Source organism: Culex pipiens, chromosome 1 (genome assembly GCF_016801865.2).
Source record: "Culex pipiens pallens isolate TS chromosome 1, TS_CPP_V2, whole genome shotgun sequence".
Taxonomy (NCBI): Eukaryota; Metazoa; Arthropoda; class Insecta; order Diptera; family Culicidae; genus Culex; species Culex pipiens.
Window position 1 is genome coordinate 40,904,449 of NC_068937.1, and position 27,091 is coordinate 40,931,539.

At 28.1% G+C, this 27,091-nt stretch overlaps 1 protein-coding gene across 4 annotated transcripts in view; it reads left to right on the top strand.

Moving 5' to 3' along the window:
• The window catches only part of LOC120417486 (glutamine-dependent NAD(+) synthetase), a 207,592-nt gene that overhangs the window by 145,140 nt on the left and 35,361 nt on the right, over window positions 1-27,091 (top strand). For 3 of the 4 annotated variants that reach the window (XM_039579747.2, XM_039579823.2, XM_039579901.2), the window contains 3 exons: window positions 2,287-2,447; window positions 8,006-8,261; window positions 13,020-14,287. In XM_039579747.2, the coding sequence (XP_039435681.1) occupies window positions 2,302-2,447; window positions 8,006-8,261; window positions 13,020-14,287 (1,670 nt within the window). In that variant the 5' untranslated portion in view covers window positions 2,287-2,301. Of the gene's footprint in view, window positions 1-1,967; window positions 2,097-2,286; window positions 2,448-8,005; window positions 8,262-13,019; window positions 14,288-27,091 lie in introns of those variants that run through there. The other variant, XM_039579597.2, reaches the window with a different exon arrangement.

Below are 27,091 nucleotides of genomic sequence, written 5' to 3' on the forward strand. Positions count from 1 at the left end.
TCGCTATTTAGGGTTTAAATCAGCCATGAAAAGCTGAGAAAATTCTTTACAACTTTTATTTTTGAACTTTGAAAATCGTACAATTCGTTGCTGTGACAAATGCTTGCATAGAATTAAAGTTTTATTAATTTTTTTATTCTAATTTACTTTTTGTTATATATATATATATATATATATGTCACTATTGATTCGAACTTTCATAGAATTAAAAATCAATTCAATCATTTGAAAAATTCTGCAACGCAAATTTCTCTTCTTTTCAAATGATGGTTAATTTTTATAAAATAATATCTATAATCGAAAGATTTGAAAATTTCGCTATTTAAATCGAACTGATAGTTGCCTAGTTGTCGTAAATTGAAAATTAAAGCAAAATAAAAAAAACTGAAAAAAATGTTTTTGCAATTTTGATAAAAACGACTTCTCCTGTCATTCAAAAGTGACGAAATGACCTTCATTAGGGTGGCTCGATATGCAGAACAGCCATTTTCTGGTCACAATCAGGCCTCAAAAACACCTCCAAAAATTTTGGAGCGATTTGATCAGACCCGGCTCTCCGCAAAGCATTTCAATTTTGTATCGAAATTTGTATGGAAAAAACAACTTTTTGTTATTTGATTTTGGTATTTTTTTGCCAATTGGGTACTAAAGCCCTATGTAAATTTTTAAGTACAACGGTAAAAAACACGATCAAAAACCATTTCTGATCACTTTTTTCATTTTAATGCAAAAAAATTGACAAGACAACATGTTTTCGATGGATCAACTATGGTCCCCTTGGAACGAGCTGTCAAGTAGGAGCTTTTCTGTCAAGAAGGAAGACTCTTTGTGGTTGTACAAAGGGTCATTGTACTCAGAAAAAATAAGCTTTATCGTTGTAAACAATAATATCAGCAATCTAAGCTACATTTTAGGACCCAATTGAAAAACTGATACAGCAGCTTTAAAATTACGAAAAAAAATCAAATTACGTGACTTCGATAGATTTTTTGGAAAAAAACTAAAAAAAATTCTCAACTACGTACTTTTTATTATCGGATTTTTGTTTTAATTTAGTGTATTTTTTTTCGAAAATACGTAGTTTTGTTCAAATTTTCACTCTAAAAAAAAGTTTCATTTCTTTTAAAATGTATGAAAAAATCGCAATCATTTGATACGCATTGTTTAAAAACCGGAATTATTAGTATTTTTTTACGAAAATACGTAATTATGCGAAAAGTTTTACTATTTTCAAAAATGTGTGTTATAATTTTCGAAATGTATGAAAACAATCCCGATTTGATACCCATATTATAAATTGTGAAGGCTAATGAAACTTGTAAATTTTTAACAAAATCATAAACATTTTTAATCATTTTTAACATAATTGAAAATTTCTACAATTTTTTTCTCAATGCTGAATATTTGTTTCACATAATGCTGATTTTCTTTGATTTTGTTAGATTTTTCATGCGAAAAAAAAAATCTTGGTGATGAAGGTGTTATAGAAACAGTTAAATCTAAATTTAAGCAACGTAAAAAAAAATATACGAAAGCTAGCAACACTTTCCGCATCAATCAACCAAACGCAAAACAGCTCCTTCCAACGAACTAATACTAGCTAAATACCACCAGAGCCACTAGAGCAAGTATTAGCACCGAGAAACAAAACAAAACGCAAAACAATAAACTCCAACCTCCCTTCTGACCGAGTGGGGGATGGATGTGTGGAAAAAGGAAGGTGCAGCTAAAAGAACAAGAAGTAGAAGAAGCCGTCGTCACCCTTGGAAACCGTGCCAACCAACGGGGCTAGAATCCAAATTGAAAACCGCCAATATTTGGTCGATAGTTTTACTTTTTGTTCTGCTGGGCGTCGAACGAGGTTGGTTTTTCCGCGAGCTTTTACAATTTTTCCTTCCTCCCATCGCAGTAACTAACGCGTACTTAGTGCTTTCGGTTGGTGGTTTTTCTTCCTTTCTTTTTAAAGGGGTGAGCCGCTTAACTTTACAAAGTCACAAACAGGGCGGAAGCTTTGCAGCAGTTTAAGGGATAAACCGATGTGTCATTGCCGGACTGGTTGTAAATAAAGGGAGAAAAAAAGGGGGCAGAGAATGCTTGTTAGTATTTGTCACTGCTGGTTTTGTTTTGGGTTTGAACTCTCTTTTGGCGTGTTTGTGAATACTTTTGAAGATGTTTTTCGTTTAGTTCGTAGCAAGCTTTATAGCACTAGATTAGCATTTGAAGGCAAATATTTAGCTAACAGTTTCTAACTTAAACTAATTTTGACTCTTTTTACTCAAATTTCAGCCTAAACGACGCAAGATGGGCCGCAAAGTGACGGTGGCAGTGGCCACGCTGAACCAGTGGGCGCTGGACTTTGAGGGCAACATGTCCCGCATCATGGAATCGATCCTGGAGGCCCGCGAGCTGGGCGCCTCGTACCGGACCGGGCCCGAGTTGGAAGTGAGGTGAGTTAGAATTTGATTAACGATTGTAAGGATTTATGTTAATTCTAGAAGCAAATCATGTAACAAGCCAGTTTTAGCGGCTCAAGCAAGTTGAATTCAGTTCTCGAGTTTTTTTAAAGGTAAAAGGTCCAGTGAACAAAATTTATTTTTTTTTACTCAAGGCGATTTCAAGCACACCTAAAATCCAAAAGAACTCTTTAGTTTTTTTACGTTTTCAAAAAAAAAAAACATCACAGTTCAGAAATTCTACCAAGATAATCTATGTTTATTTTTTATTTGTTTTTATTTTACAACCAAAGAAGTCAATTTGCATAATAAGTTGGGGTCATAAAAAAGTTCTGTACAAAGATTCAAAAATCTTTCTCTTAAGCAAAGGGTTGGCTTATCAATTTGATTGAGCAGATTTTTTTGGCAGTACTATGCCCAAAAATAAAAAAAGTGAAAAAAGCTATTGGAAAAATTATTGTTACAAATGATGCGAGCGAAATTAGAAAAAATGGGTGATTGGTAAATTCATTGCGTAGAGCAAACACCCTCACACCCACACATTGACTAATTCTTTCACTAACCTTAAATCACTACTCACTCACTTTTTCACCCACTCACTCACTTATTCACTCACTCAAACTCAAACACTCACTCACTTACTCATTCACTCACTCATTCACTCACTCACTTGTTCACGTACACTGAGAAAAACTTACACAGCTCAACGAAGTGTGACTTTATTCAATCATTCAAGTGTTTGGGCACTTGAATAAAAAGTGTGGCATATTTTCAGTGTACTCTTCATAATTTCTGTTTGAGTCATTCAACGACAATTTTTAACAATAAAACTGCAGTTTTTGATGCAAAAAGATAGCTTATTATTTAACTCAACTTTTACAATTAAAATAATGCCTTATTTTTCTTGACGACATTTGCCGGAATTTTCTTCACCAGCAGTTTGGTCTCTTGAACCTTCTTGCGGAATTCCTTCAGCTTCGCGACACCGATCCTGGCATCCTTATCAAGAACCTCCATCCGCGTTTTCACGTCCTTGACCTTATCGGCAGTCGAAGCCACCAAAATGCTGCCAGAATGCTGAAAATTCCGGCTAACGTCAAGAAAGCTAAGGTTTGAATTTAACGGTCAATTTGAAAATGAATGAGAATTTGCACTAGCATAGGCAATTTGTTTGATCTTATCAATGATAAAATGATTCGAAAATGCCCACTATGTCATTGACATGACCAGATTGGCAAAGACCATTCCCGAAAGTTCCGACGAAAATTATTTAATATCAAATGGCATGCCTAGTATCGAGATGCTCGAAGTTCTCGAAAGTCTAATAAGGAAAATTGTGATAAATTTTCTCAGCTTTTCGAAAACATTTTTCGAAAATGTTAACCTGTAAATGCAAATTAAAGGCATAGTGCACTTTAGCAACCTGAAAATAAATAAATTAGTTTTCGATTGCAAGTTTGATTTTGCATTTTAACATGTTTTTATTTTAATTTCACCTTTATTCGATATTTTCTAAAAGATATTTTTTTTTTAAATGTGTAACTCCGTTACAAGATGTCAATCCATTTCAAACTCTAGCGGAAAAGATTTCTTTTAAGTCCCCTAAAACTTTTAACAAAATTTGAATATATTTTTTTTTTAGTTTGGCTTTACAAATTATATTTAACGGACAAATAAAGTAAATATCAAATGTAAAGCCAATTTTTCAATAATTCAAGGGGAAAACTATCACAAATTGTCTTACACATTATCACTAGGGCTATTAAAATTTGCCGTAAAATTTGTTTAAAACACAGCAAAAAATTATGTAAACTCAGAAGGTATACAATTGGAAGGCCTTATATTTTATGATTTAATGTTACCTCATTTAGGACTGAAAAATTGGCATTAAAACGAAAAAGTGGTAAAATTACATATTTGTTTCTGGCATAAAAGATGTACTAATTGCCAGATGTAATATTAACATAATTTTTTTTTTTGCTTTGTATTGTTTCACAAACATTACAATGTTTTATGGATTTCAGATAATTTATTCTAAATTTCCATTGAAATAAGCGTTGATTTTATACATTTAATGGATAATACAATGAGAAATTTAAAGCATTTTAACATTATTTTTTTTACACTTAACGCTCTACTGCCCACATTTTTTCATTTTTTTCCCTTGTTCAGGAGGTCATTTTAAGCAACTTTTATTCTACGAAAATCTTTACTCTACTTGTTTTATGTTTTTTTTTTAATTTGCATTTATCTTGTTTAGTTCATCTTTGTTTTTTGGTAGTGTTAGGCCTATTCGACCACCTCCTATTATAACATTTTGCCTTTCTAATTTTTTCATGTTTTTACAGTCACTTTTTCAATTTTTTGCTTTTTTTCACATTGTCTGCTCTAGAATGGCACCATTGCCATTTAAATTGTAAAAAATGTGTAGAGGCATAGTTTGGGATGCTAAAAAAAATACTGAATATTTCTTTTTATTTTAAATATTGGAAGTTTAACCAAAAAACACAGTCAAAGTTGACCCAAAAAAAATCCATTTTTAAAAACATTGGCAAAGTTACATAAAATAAGTCAAACTTGAAACCCTAAAACTTTCTAAAAATTTAAGAGTTCTTCTTTCCATTTTTTTTAAAGATCAAAAAATGGTTGAAAGAATCATTTTTGGTGATTTTTTTTATATCGAAGCCCGCTTAGAGGCGGGGATGAGTTGTAGAGGGTTAATTTGAAAAAAAAGGCATGTGAAAGAGTGTTACCAAAAACATCAATGAAAAAAAAACGTAATGCAGTTTGAGCTATTTTATTTAAAAATATCTGTATCTAGAATTGTTAAATAGTGATAAAAAGTCAAATATAAAATCAGTTCAAAAGAATCCATCCACCTTTTTTCTGAAAAGTTCTAATCATAACCTACAACTTTGCCGAAGACACTAAATCGATCAGAAAAATCCTGAATACAGTTTTTTATATATATTTCGATACCATGAACCGGGGTGACATTGATAAGATTTCTATGTTTTTTTTGCTTTCCTCACCTTACTGAGGAAAGGCTATAAAATCACTCGAAAACTGAACTTCTCAATTAGACCTCCTAGACCCACCTTCATGTATACCCATCGAATCAGAATCAAATTCTGAGCAAATGTCTGTGTGTGTAGTGGGATGTTGATCAAAAAATTGTCACTCGATTATCTCAACATTGGCTTAACCGATTTTGTCCGTTTTGGCGTCATTCGATCCGTCTTGGGGTCCCATAAGTCGCTATTAAAAATTATGCAGTTTAGTTAAGTACTTCAAAAGTTATGCTAAAAAACGATTTTAACAAAAGTCCGGAAGATTGTAAAAAGGGTGGTTTTTGTAAGAAAACCCGGCATGTTATACATTTTTAGAAAGGTATTTAAAAGACCTTTCCAACGCGTCCAAGACATTGAAGATCTGACAACCCTATCAAAAGTTATAAGCACTTAAGTGTTATTTATACACTTTTTGGAGACCAGATCTCAGATATTTTAAAGAAAACGTTGTCCAAATATATCATGCGACCTATCTTTGGATAGGTAATTAAAAAGCCTTTCCAACGGGCACAAATTGAATTGGAGATTTGACTACTCTATCATAAGTTGTAAGCACATAAGTGCCCTGAAATATGAAGATCTGACTACCCAATCTGAATGAATGAATAATGAGTCAAATTGATAGAACACTTAAAGGTCCGCCCTATTTTGGATAGCATTACCTTTTAAATGTGAGGAAGGCACCAACCACCTAAGGGTGGATTAAGTAACGTTTTTTCAAATATAACACTAAGGGGAAATATACCCTTTCTAATCAAACACCTTTCTTCGTCATATGAAGAGTTTGATGCTCGATTAAAGCTCCAAAAAAAGTATTAAGGCTTTAAACTTACCAGCAACAGCACCGCCTCAAGTAAGCACGCAAATTTATGCCACTTACTGGCCAAAAAGATCAAATTTAATGCACTTTTGATCATAATTTCTATTTTGCGAGACCATTTCTCACCATTTTGGTGGCACACACATCCACACGCAAGATCAGAGGTTAACTGCTTAACGAAAGTCGCCATCAATATCTTTTCACTTGCGCTAACGATTTCAAAGCGCTTAAGATATAAAATTGCTTCCAACTACCGGCAACATGTTCTTTTGCACATTAGTTAGTCACTCACTTGAAAAATAATCCCGAAACATGTAAATAATTAGCAAGCGCCATCAAAAGAACAAACGCGCCAAGTCTTTTGACGTTTCAATTTTGACGACCCATTCCAATTGAAGGCTGTAGGAAACCGAGCGATAAGCGAAGGCAAATAAAGAACAAAGGGTGGCCACCAACCCCACCAGCAGCGCCTGTTGGTGTGAGCCAGTGATGCCAGGAAAATTTCGCTATAAATGCTTCTTTTCGTAAGTGTTCGCTTCAATTTTCATCAATTTTGGCAGCACTAAGCAGACCCAAAAAAACGCTGGAAGAAAAAAAAAGAACTAAGCTGAAAATAGGAAATGGGCGTGGCCCAATGCACTTGACTGATTAGAATGCATTTGGGAAATACTTTTTTTAAATGCTTGTAAAAGAAATAGCATAACTTTTAATAAAAGTAAAAATAAACAGAAATGTTCACAAAAAGTTGCTCTACTCGTTGGTGTACTTGGTTTTAGTGAATTTCAAGGAACGATCCAGATTATCCAGCATCATTCAAACACGACCGCTTATTAGGCTTAAAATGGGTATATTTCCTCTACCTACAAAAAATGACTACGCAGTCTCAACTCTAGGGGAAGCATGCACTTTGGAATCCCCAATTCCTTTGATAAAAAAAATGCATGGATAATGTCTCGTTTAAAAAATACAAGGAAAAGTCGATTTGCGAAATCGTTGAGAATAATTCTGTTATATATGTAATTCGGTTTAAAAAAATGCAGATGAGGGTTGAATAAATGGAAAATACGTACATCTAAGTAAATAAATCTCTATGACGCATTTCAATATAAATTCGAGAAAACTTTCTCTTTTCAAAAACATTTGTTCAAACAAAATTGTCATCGATTTTTAATATAAAACCCGTTTTCAAACCTTCTTAGACTCACTATTGTAAGTGCACGTTCAACTCACCTAAAAATGAAGCTCGTTCCGTTACTTTTCGGCGTAGCTAGCGTCTTGGCGTCCATCGCTTTGGCCACACCACCCTCGATTTCACAGGATGTCAAAAGCAGTGCCGTTGTTGCAGAAATTTCCCCCGAAGAGGCCTTTGGACTTTTTACCAACTTGTTCAAAAAAGTATCCGTCCCCGTTAGTAATGTTTTCAAAACAATTAATCAAGTTGGTGCAAAGCTAAATGAAGTAAACTCAAAAATAAAACCTTACGTCACAACAATGAAAAACATTACCGCAAACTTGGCCGTTATTGGTCAATATTTTGGAAAGCGTCCAATCGCATCAACCATTAAAAATAAAGCTTGAGATGTACAAAAGCTGATTAAATGTCGTTTTTTAATTGAAATATCACTAAATCATCAATCATCCTCTCCCTATTCATCTTCCAGTGGTTACAGCTGCGAGGACCACTTCCACGAGTCGGACACCTACCTGCACTCGTGGGAGATTCTGCTGGAGATTATGATGTCGCCGGTCTGCCAGAACATGCTGATCGACGTCGGGATGCCGGTGCAGCACCGGAACGTGGCCTACAACTGCCGGGTGGTGTTCCACAACAAGCGCATCCTGCTGATCCGCCCCAAGATGGTCATGTGCGACGACGGGAACTACCGCGAGACGCGCTGGTTTAGCTCGTGGACGAAGGTAAGGGGGTCAATTTTTGGGTTTAATTTGGTTCTTATTAATCGCTTTCAACGTATTTTTATTTTGTTCAAGTTTTTATGAATTGAACATGTAGGGGAAATCTACCCTTTCCAATCAAACACCTATCTTCGTCATATGGAGAGTTTGATGCTCGATTAAAGCTCCAAAAATACTATTTGGGCTATAAACTTACCAGCAACAGCACCGCCTCGAGTAAGCACGCAAATGTATGCCACTTACTGGCCAAAAAGATCACATTTAATGCACTTTTGATCATAATTTGTATTTTGCGAGACCACTTCTCATCATTTTGTTGGCACACACAGTGACACACACGAGAATCCCTCAAACGCTTAATGAATATCGCCAAAATTAACTTTTCACTTTCGCTTACTTTTTCACGGCGCTTAAGATATGAAATTGCTTCCAACTACCGGCAACATGTTCTTTTGATCATTAGTAAGGCACTCACTTGAAGAATAATCCCGAAAAATGTAATAAATTAGCAAGCGCCATCAAAAAAACAAACGCGCCAAGTCGTTTGACGTTTCAATTTTCACTTTGCATTCCAAACGAAGGCTGAAGAAAACCGAGCGAGAGACGAAGGCAAAAAAGAACAAAGGCTGGCCGTCAACACCACCAGCAGCACAGCCAGCGATGCCAGGAAACTTTCCCTATAAATGCCACTTTTCGTGAGTGTTCGTTTGAACTGTCAGCGCAAATGGCAACACTCGACAGAGTGTTGGAAGAAAAAAGAACTAAGCCGATATTAGAAAAATGGGCGTGGCCCAATGCATTCGCCTCGATTAGAATACCCTTGGGAATTTTTTTTTGTTAAATGCTTGGTAAAGAAATAGAATAACTTTTAGTGAAAGTGAAAATAAACAGAAATGTTCACAAAAACTTGCTCTACTCGTTGGTGTACTTGGTTTTAGTAAAATTCAAGGGAGACTCTAGATTATCCAGCATCATTCAAACACGACCGCTTATTAGGATTAAAATGGGTAGATTTCCCCTATTTATTTCGCTTTAAATTCTGCAAATTTTATTGATTTCGTTGCAAAATGGATATTTTCATTTTCTAAAATTTTCTAAAAATATGTAGAAAAGGAGGCGAATATCAAAAGAACACCATGCCTGTCTTAACTCCCAGTCTCACATTTTTGTCACGAGTTGATCTTTTCCTGTATTGTCGAAGACTTCGAACAGCGATTATTTTATGTATTTTGGATTTGGATGAAACTTTACATTTTCTATGACCAAAGATGTCATTTTGCATCATTGATTCGTTCATACAATTTTGGGAACCATCCATACAAAATGGCTATTAAAATATTCAAAAATTTATATCTTTTGATAACAGATTTTCTGATCGATTTGGTGTCTTCGGCAAAGCAAAAAAAGAAGTGCGACAAAAGGTCGGATGGACAAAAAGTCGAATGCCAAAAGGTCAAAAGACAAAAGGTCGAATGGACAAAAGTTCCAAAGTGGACAAATGGTCGAATGAGCAAAACGTCGAAATTACAAAAGGTTGAATGTGAAAAAATGAAACAAATAATAATAAGTGTAAACATTAAAATATTCCTGAAAAAAATATTTTCTTACAAACAAATCCGATTTTTGCATTCCCTAAAGAAATATTGGTTTTTGTAATTATATTTTGTAATAATATTGTGAGTAATCCCATTCTTCAAACATGAGCAGTTCTTTAAAAAATGCGACTTCTTTTGGAAGTTTAATTTTACTTGATAAAAACAACCTATTATTGATTGTCGTAATATTTTTGTGAGGTTTCCAATTTTCCAAATACTAGCGGCTCTCTTTAAAAACATTTCTTTCTAAAATATTTTGCACGATTTTATTTTATTTATATAAAAATGGTTGGAATATTTCAATGACTTTTTCATTCTTTCAAAAGTCTTGCTTCTTAGGTAGTCTTCATGTATCCTTCATGGTATTTTTGCCCATGCGATACATTGTCCATTCGACCTTTTGTCGTACATTCATAACCTTTAGAAAATTTTGATTTTTAGATATGTTTTAAGATGACAAAAAAATGCTATCTTTTGAGCTATTGCGCAAGTTTGCCAAAATAAATAGGCAGTGTTGCCAATTTTTCGGAAAGATCACAAAATACGTTGAAAAAAGTAAAAAAAACTGACCTACTTTTTGTAGAGATCCTAAAGATATTAAATAATATATCTATAATGGATGGAGTTTTTTTTGTATGGACTATTGTCCACGAGGGAGGGGGGGGGGGTAGATTTCCCAAAAAAGTGTCCACGTAGTTTATGGATGATCCCGAAAGGTTATTTTCAAATTTTCAAATCTACTCAAACATTTGATATGGTCGGTAATAAATACAGGGTGGTTACACATTCGCGATTTTCGCGGATATTTTTTTATTCTATTATTTTTTTTAGATTAATTTAATTCATATAAAATCCTAAAATCCTAATCTCAAAGATTTGGAATTGAGTGCTTTTGAAAATTTCAAAAAGCATTGTTGAAAGTTTTGCAAGATTTTTTGTCAATTTGTTATTCAATAATGTTTCATGGCTTCAACAATGTTATTTGAAAAATAAAATCAATGTTCATGAAAAATTATCTTAATAATACATTTTAAATTTCTTGTGTATATTCGACTCAATCTTATTTGGCTCAAACTAAATTAAAAAATCTTTGGAAAAAAGCAAAAAGCACAATAACATAAAAATTAAAAACAAAATTCTAAGCCTACAACAAAGTCAAAACTTTCAAGCTCTTATAAACTTTTTTTTCAATTTTTGCTTAAGGCTGGTTGTTGGATGTGAAAAAATTGAATCAACAAACTTTGTTCTGATTAAACTTTTGATTTCATTCATGTAGTGATCACCATACTGCGATCCACGTCAAAAATTGGTGCCCGTTTTTGTTTATATTTAATTTTATAATTTCTATAGATGATAACTACTGCATATTTTGACTGAAATCCCACTAAGAAGAACAACTTTTACTTGGTTTGGCAATTTGTCGGCCTTCCAGAAAAATTAAATCTGTTTTTATTTTTAAGAATTCTTCCAATTATTTAAATTGACTGACTTTTTTTTATTTTGAAATATATATAAAATAAACTTATTTTGATCAAACCTTTTGAAGCGATCTTGATAATTTTACTTTCATTTTGGACATAATGTGTATTTATTATTCAAAAATAGTTATTAAAAATTTAAAACCTCACTCTGATTCCATCCATAAAATGGATAACTATAATTAATTATTAAAATTCATTTTTTTTAAATATGTTATAAATTAATTTTTTTTTAAATTGATAAAATATTAAAAGTAATAGAAGTCAAGTCTTTCAAAGCTTATTTGAATCAAATAAAAGGATTATGATTTATATTTGAAATCACAATCAGATTGAATCAAAACATTATCGAATTCTTTGTGACATTTCGTTTTTTTTTTTAATTTCAATACATGTATGTTTCTATGCGTTTTCACGAGAACAAATGTAGTTGTCTAAGCTAAAAGTTTCGATATATGCTTCAAACTTTGTTTAAATAGCAATAGGCAATATTCAAAAAATCTTTTATCAGATAAAATTTCAGCTGAATTTTAACATTCTAAAACTCCATTTTAAATGAATTATATATTTGGAGTTAAAACAAAATGTTCAAAGATACAAATTGATTGTTGGTTTTTCAAAAGTGAAAAAAACAATGGTACAAACACATTTGACGTAATTTATTTTACTCATTTTCAATCTGAAGTTTTCAGGAATATCTGTTAGTATAAATCATAAAATATATAAATAAACTTTTCGGATAAAGCATTACTGAACAACCCAGTACATGTTTTTTGTTTTCAAATTTGAATGTTAAGACAAACTTAACCAGTTGAAAAATATTTGTATTCGAAATATTAATAATGTCATCGCTGTTTAGCGGTATTAATTTATTTAAGTCAGGCGATTTTTTTATGTTTTCAATATGTTCTGATTTTTGAGCTTTTACATGACCTGCTTTCTTTTGCGCAAACATTCTAGCGATATCAATTTTTCCATTGGGAACTGGTTGAGGTAATTTGTAAAAAAAAAGAATTTGGCATGTATGAACAATACGTTTCAGATTTTGATGTAGAATTAACCTCCAGAATTAATCATTTCTGGCAACTAACCAAGTTAAATGAAGGATGGAGTATTAATTTAAATTAAAATTTATTACCCTAAATTGTTTTGAAATTTGGCGAAAAAATGTATGGCGCGGATTTCGCGGATTTGAAAAAGCTCGGCGCGGTTTTCGCGGATTTGATTTTGGGAAAGTTGTAACCACCCTGTGAATGTTTTTAGGGCCTTTTCAAATACTGAGCCTAATTTTAGTATTTTGAGTATAATTTTTTGAAAATTAGATGCATATTTGCTAAGTTTTCGTCAGTTGAAAATTACCCCGAGAAAGGCCGAATTTGGACCACCCTATGTTACAGTGTTACATACTTGTTGCTGGGCCCGCTGAATTGAGATCACTTTAATTTTTCTATGCAACTGAACCGACTACACAAAGTAACAATAGTTTAATTTTGGTAATTAAAAAAAGTTCTCTTTTCCGATGCAATTTTTCCTTAATGTAAAATAAGTGAAGTTGCAGACAAATAAATGTAAATTTACATAAATTGCGAGGGAATATAACACTTTTTTACTTTATCTGTATCAAAGCTTAATATTGAAGGGCAAAGCAATTAATTTCCATCACTCTTACCCCTCTCCCCTCGCTCCAGGAACGCCAAACCGAGGACTACTACCTGCCGCGGATGATCGCGTCGGCCACCGGTCAGCACACGGTTCCCATCGGGGACGCCGTAATCGCAACGCGCGACACCTGCCTGGGGTACGAAATCTGCGAGGAGCTGTGGAACCCGCGGAGCACCCACATCGACATGTCCCTGTCGGGGGTGGAGATCATCGTGAACAGCTCGGGGAGTTATATGCAGCTGCGGAAGGCGTACATTACGACGGATTTGATCCGGAACGCGAGCTTCAAGGCTGGCGGGATGTATTTGTTTAGTAATTTGCGGGGGTGTGATGGGCAGCGGGTTTACTTTAATGGGTGTTCGGCGATCGCTTTGAACGGACAGATTGTGGCGCGTGGGAAGCAGTTTGCGCTGGATGATGTGGAGGTTACGACGGCCACGGTGGATCTGGAGGACATCCGGTCGTACCGGTTGGCGATGCGGTCCCGCTGTACGGTTGCGGCTTCGACTCCGACTTATCCGCGAGTTGACGTGGACTTTGAACTGTCGCATCCCGGGGATCTGAACATGGTTCCGAACGGTCCGCTGGAGTGGATCTATCACAGTGCGGAGGAGGAGATTGCGCTGGGTCCGGCTTGCTGGTTGTGGGACTACCTTCGGCGTTCCGGCCAGGGTGGATTCTTCCTGCCGTTAAGTGGTGGCGTCGATTCCAGCAGCACCGCAATCATCGTCCACTCCATGTGCCGGCAGGTCGTCAAATCGGTCCTGCTCGGTGATGTCCAAGTGCTGCACGACATCCGCAAGATCCTCGCCGATCCGGACTTTACCCCGGACAACCCTGCGGCCCTGTGTAACCGCCTGCTCGTGACCTGCTACATGGGCAGTGAAAACTCCAGCAAGGAAACTCGTCAACGAGCGACGACCCTCTCGAACCAGATTGGAAGTTACCACCTGGAGATCAACATTGACGGGGCGGTCAGCGCGCTGCTGGCGATCTTCAACACCGTCACCGGAATGAGACCGCTTTTCAAGGCGAACGGAGGTTGCCCCCGGCAGAACCTCGCCCTGCAGAACATTCAGGCCCGAACGCGGATGGTTCTGTCGTACCTGTTTGCACAGCTCATGCTGTGGGTTCGTAACCGACCCGGGGGACTGCTGGTGCTGGGGTCGGCCAACGTGGACGAAGCGCTGCGTGGGTACATGACCAAGTACGACTGCTCGTCGGCGGACATCAACCCGATCGGGGGCATTTCGAAGACGGACTTGAAGCGGTTCCTGCTGTACGCGAAGGAGAAGTGAGTACTCAAAACATTTCAAGAAGCAAAAATCGTCAACTTTATTGAACAAACACTCAAGCATTACATCTGACGAAACTCGCGGTTGATTTGGTGCCAACTTTTATGGGCCATGCCAATGGTCTTTTCAATTTCCGTTGCAAAAACCGCAATCTTTTCGGCGCCAGATTTAGCATCCGCGGTAAGTTCGACGAGCTTTGCCTTGAGCTGACCGAGTTGATTATGCAGGTTGCGCAGAAGTTTCGGGTTGGGTTCGGTTTGAGCCACGGCGGGAGTGGCCAGAGCGATGATGGCCACGAGGCCGACGGCGAACAGTAGCAGGGACAGCTTCATCTTGGGTGTTGCGATTTGGTGTGTTCTTGGCGTGTTGACTTGAACTGATGAAGTACGAATGCGGTAGCATGGCTTTTTATACCAATTTAATATGGTGTGTAATGTTTGAACAGCCAAATGAACTATTGTTCGGATGTACTGCTGAAATTAAAGTGCGTATGGCAGGAAACTGTGCGACTGTGTCAATATTTAGCATCGGAAAATTTCCAATTCCATTTATGACAACATCAGATCCGTATGTCTTGAAAATAAGCCATAATATAATTTAATGATTCATACTACACATACAGAACTCTTTCGAGAGAAACAGTAAGTAACAAATATATGAAACAAATTATCGGAAATTTCCATTCCTGTTGCGGGGGTTTCAATGCATGAAAACGATGATTCTGTTATGCTGCTTGTCGAATGTCGCTTTTTCACGTTTCGGACGTTGTGAACAAAAACTTGTGCACGTGATGTAAACAACAAAATACACGTTTTTTGAGTTGCGGTTATTTTACATAATTTGGTTGATTTGGTTGCCAAAGCCCGAGTATCAATACAATTTGTAACAGTAGGAGGCAAGGCGGTACATGTCCAAGGGACGTAGATTAGGTAAGGTAAAGCGGGGTTTCCAGCTGTCAAAAAAGAGTCAGCGCGAAAACCGGATTTCATATTGAGATTTTCAGAAAAGTGAAAATGTTGATCATTTTCTGGGCAAAGTTCACCGAATTTTTTTTTTTTTTTTTTTTTTTTTTTTTTTTTTTTTTTTTTTTTTTTTTTTTTTTTTAAATATGTCTTTATTGAACTTTCTTATAATAATTACATTTCATTTACATTCTAAGTGGTATGGCTACATGCTCTTCATCTTTGTTATATTTTTCGTTTTCTTATTAACTGTTCACATTCATTTATTTACTTCAAATTGTTTTACATTTTTGCATTGAATCGAATACATTTGGGTAAAAAAGAAAAAAATCACTTTAACAACTAATCCTAACTTAAAACTAAAAAATAAATTCAAAAACATCAGAACGAGTAAACTACGAACTGTATTTTAAGATAAATCCTCCAAGCGTTCTTACTTGTTCCGCACGAGTTTTGCAACCACGCAGTGTTGTTGTCATTTCGATGAAAATGTTCAGAAGTTCTTGTGGTGAAAACAGGTCACTACTGCCTTCATCCGTTGATGCTGGTTGGTTTTCCCTCGGTTGCTGACTGAAACCAGGAGGTGTTGTATTCTCTGCAACTTTTTGCCGCTGATTCAACGGCAATGGCTGCAGATTTGGAACCACTCGAACAGATCCCGCTCCAGGTGACGCCAAAGCAGGAAAATCCACGTCCGTGTAAGTTGGTGGTGTTTTACGACGATTTGGTTGGTGCCTCGTCGTCGCTTGCTGCCGAATTTTCACAAACTCAGCTCGTTTTGGGCAGCTTCGATTCTTGGTAGAATGGTCGCCGCCGCAATTGAAGCATTTGGCTTCAATGTTCTCGTTGATTGTTTCGCATGCTTGAGTTTTGTGCTCACCTCCGCAGGTTGCACAACGACTCTTGATGAAACAGTTCCTTCCACCATGTCCAAACTGCAAACAGTTCGAACACTGCGTCACGTCACGGTGCACTGGACGATAACGTTCCCAAGTCACGATGATGTTGAAAATTGCCCGAACTGCTTTCAGCTCAGACGGCGTTGTCGATCCTTTCTCGAGATGAACCAGGTACAGTTGATCACGATACTTGATGTCCTTGTTGTGTCTCGTCATCTTGAAGACTTCGATCACGTTCAACTTAAGAGTTTTGAGCTCTTCTTTCAGCACACTCACATCCATGTCGTACAGGCCACGGAGGACCTGTTTCATGGGGCGTTTACCTGGATCGTCATGGCTGTAGTATTCAATCTTTGTGTTGTTCAGGAAATCTCGAACGTAGTTGTAATCCTTTCTGGTAGGTAGCAGAATTTTGAGTCCATCAGCACACAAGCGAATGGAAGCTCGTAAAGCACCAGATTTGATAAACCCAGTCAGCCACTTTCGCACCGAATCCGATGACGATGTTTTCACAAAAATGGGTGGCAACTTTTCCCGTCGTTCAAATTCTTCCTTCTCGCTCACGTCCACAGGGAGGGTAGCGAACTGGTTTCCAGACGAATTTTGAGCGTCCTTGCTCAAACTGCCTGGCTTTGCAGGTAGCGCTTCGGCATTCTTTAGCTTCTTCAAATCTGCCGATCCTACTGGTGAAGACCGCCTCTTTTTCTTGCCGTGAGGCATTTTTGCACTTTTTAAGCACTTTTCAGGAGCTAATATCCAGGAGTACCTCACTGATTGGTGTTCCACAAGGGAAAAGGGTGATGTATTATGTATTCTCAAGGCAATCAATCGGATGATGCGGATGAGACCATTCCCGGTTATTTGGTGTTGAGTTTAGCATGAATGATTCAATCTTAGACAGCCGGCTGTGGAAAGATAGGATCAAAATAATGTGTGATTGAAAGGTGAAATATTAAACTCAGCGTAACATATTTACGTAGAGTTGACCTGAGACTATTTATACTTTTAAATTATTATAAGATGAGCGACTAATTAATGACTGATGAGTTATGATGTTATCTGAGGGGCTTGAACAATCGCGTTGAAACAATATTTGTCGCCGTGATTCGCGGGAAACGAATGGTCGAATTGAATGATAATTTATATTTTGCTAACGCAATTTAAAAAGAATCTTCCCGTGAAACAATTGCAAATCATAGAAAAAAGAAATCCGACTGTGATGTGTATCAAATACAAGAATAACGAGAAAAACACACCGACGACGATGGACGCAAACGGAACGCGAAAAAAAAAATGCGTCCCGACGGACAGGCACCGCGAAACGAACTCATTAAGAATTTAAGAATTTAAGAATTTAAGAATTTAAGAATTTAAGAATTTAAGAATTTAAGAATTTAAGAATTTAAGAATTTAAGAATTTAAGAATTTAAGAATTTAAGAATTTAAGAATTTAAGAATTTAAGAATTTAAGAATTTAAGAATTTAAGAATTTAAGAATTTAAGAATTTAAGAATTTAAGAATTTAAGAATTTAAGAATTTAAGAATTTAAGAATTTAAGAATTTAAGAATTTAAGAATTTAAGAATTTAAGAATTTAAGAATTTAAGAATTTAAGAATTTAAGAATTTAAGAATTTAAGAATTTAAGAATTTAAGAATTTAAGAATTTAAGAATTTAAGAATTTAAGAATTTAAGAATTTAAGAATTTAAGAATTTAAGAATTTAAGAATTTAAGAATTTAAGAATTTAAGAATTTAAGAATTTAAGAATTTAAGAATTTAAGAATTTAAGAATTTAAGAATTTAAGAATTTAAGAATTTAAGAATTTAAGAATTTAAGAATTTAAGAATTTAAGAATTTAAGAATTTAAGAATTTAAGAATTTAAGAATTTAAGAATTTAAGAATTTAAGAATTTAAGAATTTAAGAATTTAAGAATTTAAGAATTTAAGAATTTAAGAATTTAAGAATTTAAGAATTTAAGAATTTAAGAATTTAAGAATTTAAGAATTTAAGAATTTAAGAATTTAAGAATTTAAGAATTTAAGAATTTAAGAATTTAAGAATTTAAGAATTTAAGAATTTAAGAATTTAAGAATTTAAGAATTTAAGAATTTAAGAATTTAAGAATTTAAGAATTTAAGAATTTAAGAATTTAAGAATTTAAGAATTTAAGAATTTAAGAATTTAAGAATTTAAGAATTTAAGAATTTAAGAATTTAAGAATTTAAGAATTTAAGAATTTAAGAATTTAAGAATTTAAGAATTTAAGAATTTAAGAATTTAAGAATTTAAGAATTTAAGAATTTAAGAATTTAAGAATTTAAGAATTTAAGAATTTAAGAATTTAAGAATTTAAGAATTTAAGAATTTAAGAATTTAAGAATTTAAGAATTTAAGAATTTAAGAATTTAAGAATTTAAGAATTTAAGAATTTAAGAATTTAAGAATTTAAGAATTTAAGAATTTAAGAATTTAAGAATTTAAGAATTTAAGAATTTAAGAATTTAAGAATTTAAGAATTTAAGAATTTAAGAATTTAAGAATTTAAGAATTTAAGAATTTAAGAATTTAAGAATTTAAGAATTTAAGAATTTAAGAATTTAAGAATTTAAGAATTTAAGAATTTAAGAATTTAAGAATTTAAGAATTTAAGAATTTAAGAATTTAAGAATTTAAGAATTTAAGAATTTAAGAATTTAAGAATTTAAGAATTTAAGAATTTAAGAATTTAAGAATTTAAGAATTTAAGAATTTAAGAATTTAAGAATTTAAGAATTTAAGAATTTAAGAATTTAAGAATTTAAGAATTTAAGAATTTAAGAATTTAAGAATTTAAGAATTTAAGAATTTAAGAATTTAAGAATTTAAGAATTTAAGAATTTAAGAATTTAAGAATTTAAGAATTTAAGAATTTAAGAATTTAAGAATTTAAGAATTTAAGAATTAAGAATTTAAGAATTTAAGAATTTAAGAATTTAAGAATTTAAGAATTTAAGAATTTAAGAATTTAAGAATTTAAGAATTTAAGAATTTAAGAATTTAAGAATTTAAGAATTTAAGAATTTAAGAATTTAAGAATTTAAGAATTTAAGAATTTAAGAATTTAAGAATTTAAGAATTTAAGAATTTAAGAATTTAAGAATTTAAGAATTTAAGAATTTAAGAATTTAAGAATTTAAGAATTTAAGAATTTAAGAATTTAAGAATTTAAGAATTTAAGAATTTAAGAATTTAAGAATTTAAGAATTTAAGAATTTAAGAATTTAAGAATTTAAGAATTTAAGAATTTAAGAATTTAAGAATTTAAGAATTTAAGAATTTAAGAATTTAAGAATTTAAGAATTTAAGAATTTAAGAATTTAAGAATTTAAGAATTTAAGAATTTAAGAATTTAAGAATTTAAGAATTTAAGAATTTAAGAATTTAAGAATTTAAGAATTTAAGAATTTAAGAATTTAAGAATTTAAGAATTTAAGAATTTAAGAATTTAAGAATTTAAGAATTTAAGAATTTAAGAATTTAAGAATTTAAGAATTTAAGAATTTAAGAATTTAAGAATTTAAGAATTTAAGAATTTAAGAATTTAAGAATTTAAGAATTTAAGAATTTAAGAATTTAAGAATTTAAGAATTTAAGAATTTAAGAATTTAAGAATTTAAGAATTTAAGAATTTAAGAATTTAAGAATTTAAGAATTTAAGAATTTAAGAATTTAAGAATTTAAGAATTTAAGAATTTAAGAATTTAAGAATTTAAGAATTTAAGAATTTAAGAATTTAAGAATTTAAGAATTTAAGAATTTAAGAATTTAAGAATTTAAGAATTTAAGAATTTAAGAATTTAAGAATTTAAGAATTTAAGAATTTAAGAATTTAAGAATTTAAGAATTTAAGAATTTAAGAATTTAAGAATTTAAGAATTTAAGAATTTAAGAATTTAAGAATTTAAGAATTTAAGAATTTAAGAATTTAAGAATTTAAGAATTTAAGAATTTAAGAATTTAAGAATTTAAGAATTTAAGAATTTAAGAATTTAAGAATTTAAGAATTTAAGAATTTAAGAATTTAAGAATTTAAGAATTTAAGAATTTAAGAATTTAAGAATTTAAGAATTTAAGAATTTAAGAATTTAAGAATTTAAGAATTTAAGAATTTAAGAATTTAAGAATTTAAGAATTTAAGAATTTAAGAATTTAAGAATTTAAGAATTTAAGAATTTAAGAATTTAAGAATTTAAGAATTTAAGAATTTAAGAATTTAAGAATTTAAGAATTTAAGAATTTAAGAATTTAAGAATTTAAGAATTTAAGAATTTAAGAATTTAAGAATTTAAGAATTTAAGAATTTAAGAATTTAAGAATTTAAGAATTTAAGAATTTAAGAATTTAAGAATTTAAGAATTTAAGAATTTAAGAATTTAAGAATTTAAGAATTTAAGAATTTAAGAATTTAAGAATTTAAGAATTTAAGAATTTAAGAATTTAAGAATTTAAGAATTTAAGAATTTAAGAATTTAAGAATTTAAGAATTTAAGAATTTAAGAATTTAAGAATTTAAGAATTTAAGAATTTAAGAATTTAAGAATTTAAGAATTTAAGAATTTAAGAATTTAAGAATTTAAGAATTTAAGAATTTAAGAATTTAAGAATTTAAGAATTTAAGAATTTAAGAATTTAAGAATTTAAGAATTTAAGAATTTAAGAATTTAAGAATTTAAGAATTTAAGAATTTAAGAATTTAAGAATTTAAGAATTTAAGAATTTAAGAATTTAAGAATTTAAGAATTTAAGAATTTAAGAATTTAAGAATTTAAGAATTTAAGAATTTAAGAATTTAAGAATTTAAGAATTTAAGAATTTAAGAATTTAAGAATTTAAGAATTTAAGAATTTAAGAATTTAAGAATTTAAGAATTTAAGAATTTAAGAATTTAAGAATTTAAGAATTTAAGAATTTAAGAATTTAAGAATTTAAGAATTTAAGAATTTAAGAATTTAAGAATTTAAGAATTTAAGAATTTAAGAATTTAAGAATTTAAGAATTTAAGAATTTAAGAATTTAAGAATTTAAGAATTTAAGAATTTAAGAATTTAAGAATTTAAGAATTTAAGAATTTAAGAATTTAAGAATTTAAGAATTTAAGAATTTAAGAATTTAAGAATTTAAGAATTTAAGAATTTAAGAATTTAAGAATTTAAGAATTTAAGAATTTAAGAATTTAAGAATTTAAGAATTTAAGAATTTAAGAATTTAAGAATTTAAGAATTTAAGAATTTAAGAATTTAAGAATTTAAGAATTTAAGAATTTAAGAATTTAAGAATTTAAGAATTTAAGAATTTAAGAATTTAAGAATTTAAGAATTTAAGAATTTAAGAATTTAAGAATTTAAGAATTTAAGAATTTAAGAATTTAAGAATTTAAGAATTTAAGAATTTAAGAATTTAAGAATTTAAGAATTTAAGAATTTAAGAATTTAAGAATTTAAGAATTTAAGAATTTAAGAATTTAAGAATTTAAGAATTTAAGAATTTAAGAATTTAAGAATTTAAGAATTTAAGAATTTAAGAATTTAAGAATTTAAGAATTTAAGAATTTAAGAATTTAAGAATTTAAGAATTTAAGAATTTAAGAATTTAAGAATTTAAGAATTTAAGAATTTAAGAATTTAAGAATTTAAGAATTTAAGAATTTAAGAATTTAAGAATTTAAGAATTTAAGAATTTAAGAATTTAAGAATTTAAGAATTTAAGAATTTAAGAATTTAAGAATTTAAGAATTTAAGAATTTAAGAATTTAAGAATTTAAGAATTTAAGAATTTAAGAATTTAAGAATTTAAGAATTTAAGAATTTAAGAATTTAAGAATTTAAGAATTTAAGAATTTAAGAATTTAAGAATTTAAGAATTTAAGAATTTAAGAATTTAAGAATTTAAGAATTTAAGAATTTAAGAATTTAAGAATTTAAGAATTTAAGAATTTAAGAATTTAAGAATTTAAGTAAGAATTTAAGAATTTAAGAATTTAAGAATTTAAGAATTTAAGAATTTAAGAATTTAAGAATTTAAGAATTTAAGAATTTAAGAATTTAAGAATTTAAGAATTTAAGAATTTAAGAATTTAAGAATTTAAGAATTTAAGAATTTAAGAATTTAAGAATTTAAGAATTTAAGAATTTAAGAATTTAAGAATTTAAGAATTTAAGAATTTAAGAATTTAAGAATTTAAGAATTTAAGAATTTAAGAATTTAAGAATTTAAGAATTTAAGAATTTAAGAATTTAAGAATTTAAGAATTTAAGAATTTAAGAATTTAAGAATTTAAGAATTTAAGAATTTAAGAATTTAAGAATTTAAGAATTTAAGAATTTAAGAATTTAAGAATTTAAGAATTTAAGAATTTAAGAATTTAAGAATTTAAGAATTTAAGAATTTAAGAATTTAAGAATTTAAGAATTTAAGAATTTAAGAATTTAAGAATTTAAGAATTTAAGAATTTAAGAATTTAAGAATTTAAGAATTTAAGAATTTAAGAATTTAAGAATTTAAGAATTTAAGAATTTAAGAATTTAAGAATTTAAGAATTTAAGAATTTAAGAATTTAAGAATTTAAGAATTTAAGAATTTAAGAATTTAAGAATTTAAGAATTTAAGAATTTAAGAATTTAAGAATTTAAGAATTTAAGAATTTAAGAATTTAAGAATTTAAGAATTTAAGAATTTAAGAATTTAAGAATTTAAGAATTTAAGAATTTAAGAATTTAAGAATTTAAGAATTTAAGAATTTAAGAATTTAAGAATTTAAGAATTTAAGAATTTAAGAATTTAAGAATTTAAGAATTTAAGAATTTAAGAATTTAAGAATTTAAGAATTTAAGAATTTAAGAATTTAAGAATTTAAGAATTTAAGAATTTAAGAATTTAAGAATTTAAGAATTTAAGAATTTAAGAATTTAAGAATTTAAGAATTTAAGAATTTAAGAATTTAAGAATTTAAGAATTTAAGAATTTAAGAATTTAAGAATTTAAGAATTTAAGAATTTAAGAATTTAAGAATTTAAGAATTTAAGAATTTAAGAATTTAAGAATTTAAGAATTTAAGAATTTAAGAATTTAAGAATTTAAGAATTTAAGAATTTAAGAATTTAAGAATTTAAGAATTTAAGAATTTAAGAATTTAAGAATTTAAGAATTTAAGAATTTAAGAATTTAAGAATTTAAGAATTTAAGAATTTAAGAATTTAAGAATTTAAGAATTTAAGAATTTAAGAATTTAAGAATTTAAGAATTTAAGAATTTAAGAATTTAAGAATTTAAGAATTTAAGAATTTAAGAATTTAAGAATTTAAGAATTTAAGAATTTAAGAATTTAAGAATTTAAGAATTTAAGAATTTAAGAATTTAAGAATTTAAGAATTTAAGAATTTAAGAATTTAAGAATTTAAGAATTTAAGAATTTAAGAATTTAAGAATTTAAGAATTTAAGAATTTAAGAATTTAAGAATTTAAGAATTTAAGAATTTAAGAATTTAAGAATTTAAGAATTTAAGAATTTAAGAATTTAAGAATTTAAGAATTTAAGAATTTAAGAATTTAAGAATTTAAGAATTTAAGAATTTAAGAATTTAAGAATTTAAGAATTTAAGAATTTAAGAATTTAAGAATTTAAGAATTTAAGAATTTAAGAATTTAAGAATTTAAGAATTTAAGAATTTAAGAATTTAAGAATTTAAGAATTTAAGAATTTAAGAATTTAAGAATTTAAGAATTTAAGAATTTAAGAATTTAAGAATTTAAGAATTTAAGAATTTAAGAATTTAAGAATTTAAGAATTTAAGAATTTAAGAATTTAAGAATTTAAGAATTTAAGAATTTAAGAATTTAAGAATTTAAGAATTTAAGAATTTAAGAATTTAAGAATTTAAGAATTTAAGAATTTAAGAATTTAAGAATTTAAGAATTTAAGAATTTAAGAATTTAAGAATTTAAGAATTTAAGAATTTAAGAATTTAAGAATTTAAGAATTTAAGAATTTAAGAATTTAAGAATTTAAGAATTTAAGAATTTAAGAATTTAAGAATTTAAGAATTTAAGAATTTAAGAATTTAAGAATTTAAGAATTTAAGAATTTAAGAATTTAAGAATTTAAGAATTTAAGAATTTAAGAATTTAAGAATTTAAGAATTTAAGAATTTAAGAATTTAAGAATTTAAGAATTTAAGAATTTAAGAATTTAAGAATTTAAGAATTTAAGAATTTAAGAATTTAAGAATTTAAGAATTTAAGAATTTAAGAATTTAAGAATTTAAGAATTTAAGAATTTAAGAATTTAAGAATTTAAGAATTTAAGAATTTAAGAATTTAAGAATTTAAGAATTTAAGAATTTAAGAATTTAAGAATTTAAGAATTTAAGAATTTAAGAATTTAAGAATTTAAGAATTTAAGAATTTAAGAATTTAAGAATTTAAGAATTTAAGAATTTAAGAATTTAAGAATTTAAGAATTTAAGAATTTAAGAATTTAAGAATTTAAGAATTTAAGAATTTAAGAATTTAAGAATTTAAGAATTTAAGAATTTAAGAATTTAAGAATTTAAGAATTTAAGAATTTAAGAATTTAAGAATTTAAGAATTTAAGAATTTAAGAATTTAAGAATTTAAGAATTTAAGAATTTAAGAATTTAAGAATTTAAGAATTTAAGAATTTAAGAATTTAAGAATTTAAGAATTTAAGAATTTAAGAATTTAAGAATTTAAGAATTTAAGAATTTAAGAATTTAAGAATTTAAGAATTTAAGAATTTAAGAATTTAAGAATTTAAGAATTTAAGAATTTAAGAATTTAAGAATTTAAGAATTTAAGAATTTAAGAATTTAAGAATTTAAGAATTTAAGAATTTAAGAATTTAAGAATTTAAGAATTTAAGAATTTAAGAATTTAAGAATTTAAGAATTTAAGAATTTAAGAATTTAAGAATTTAAGAATTTAAGAATTTAAGAATTTAAGAATTTAAGAATTTAAGAATTTAAGAATTTAAGAATTTAAGAATTTAAGAATTTAAGAATTTAAGAATTTAAGAATTTAAGAATTTAAGAATTTAAGAATTTAAGAATTTAAGAATTTAAGAATTTAAGAATTTAAGAATTTAAGAATTTAAGAATTTAAGAATTTAAGAATTTAAGAATTTAAGAATTTAAGAATTTAAGAATTTAAGAATTTAAGAATTTAAGAATTTAAGAATTTAAGAATTTAAGAATTTAAGAATTTAAGAATTTAAGAATTTAAGAATTTAAGAATTTAAGAATTTAAGAATTTAAGAATTTAAGAATTTAAGAATTTAAGAATTTAAGAATTTAAGAATTTAAGAATTTAAGAATTTAAGAATTTAAGAATTTAAGAATTTAAGAATTTAAGAATTTAAGAATTTAAGAATTTAAGAATTTAAGAATTTAAGAATTTAAGAATTTAAGAATTTAAGAATTTAAGAATTTAAGAATTTAAGAATTTAAGAATTTAAGAATTTAAGAATTTAAGAATTTAAGAATTTAAGAATTTAAGAATTTAAGAATTTAAGAATTTAAGAATTTAAGAATTTAAGAATTTAAGAATTTAAGAATTTAAGAATTTAAGAATTTAAGAATTTAAGAATTTAAGAATTTAAGAATTTAAGAATTTAAGAATTTAAGAATTTAAGAATTTAAGAATTTAAGAATTTAAGAATTTAAGAATTTAAGAATTTAAGAATTTAAGAATTTAAGAATTTAAGAATTTAAGAATTTAAGAATTTAAGAATTTAAGAATTTAAGAATTTAAGAATTTAAGAATTTAAGAATTTAAGAATTTAAGAATTTAAGAATTTAAGAATTTAAGAATTTAAGAATTTAAGAATTTAAGAATTTAAGAATTTAAGAATTTAAGAATTTAAGAATTTAAGAATTTAAGAATTTAAGAATTTAAGAATTTAAGAATTTAAGAATTTAAGAATTTAAGAATTTAAGAATTTAAGAATTTAAGAATTTAAGAATTTAAGAATTTAAGAATTTAAGAATTTAAGAATTTAAGAATTTAAGAATTTAAGAATTTAAGAATTTAAGAATTTAAGAATTTAAGAATTTAAGAATTTAAGAATTTAAGAATTTAAGAATTTAAGAATTTAAGAATTTAAGAATTTAAGAATTTAAGAATTTAAGAATTTAAGAATTTAAGAATTTAAGAATTTAAGAATTTAAGAATTTAAGAATTTAAGAATTTAAGAATTTAAGAATTTAAGAATTTAAGAATTTAAGAATTTAAGAATTTAAGAATTTAAGAATTTATGAATTTAAGAATTTAAGAATTTAAGAATTTAAGAATTTAAGAATTTAAGAATTTAAGAATTTAAGAATTTAAGAATTTAAGAATTTAAGAATTTAAGAATTTAAGAATTTAAGAATTTAAGAATTTAAGAATTTAAGAATTTAAGAATTTAAGAATTTAAGAATTTAAGAATTTAAGAATTTAAGAATTTAAGAATTTAAGAATTTAAGAATTTAAGAATTTAAGAATTTAAGAATTTAAGAATTTTCTAACTTCCTAATTTCCTGATTTCCTGATTTCCTAATTTCCTAACGTCTTAATTTCCTAACTTCTTAATTTCCTAACTTCCTAACTTCTTAATTTCCTAATTTCCTAGTTTCCTGATATCCTAGTTTGCCAATTTCCTAACTTCCTAACTTCCACACTTCCTAATATTCTAATTTCCTAACTTCCTAATTTCTTAATTTCCTAATTTCCAAATTTCCTAACTTCCTAACTTCCTAATTTCTAATTTCCTAACTTCCTAATATCCTAACATGTTATTTTCCTAATTTCACGATTTTCTAATTTCTGAATTTCCTATTTTCCTTATTTATAATTTCCCAATTTCCTAACATATTAATTTCATAATTTCTTAACTTCCTAACTTC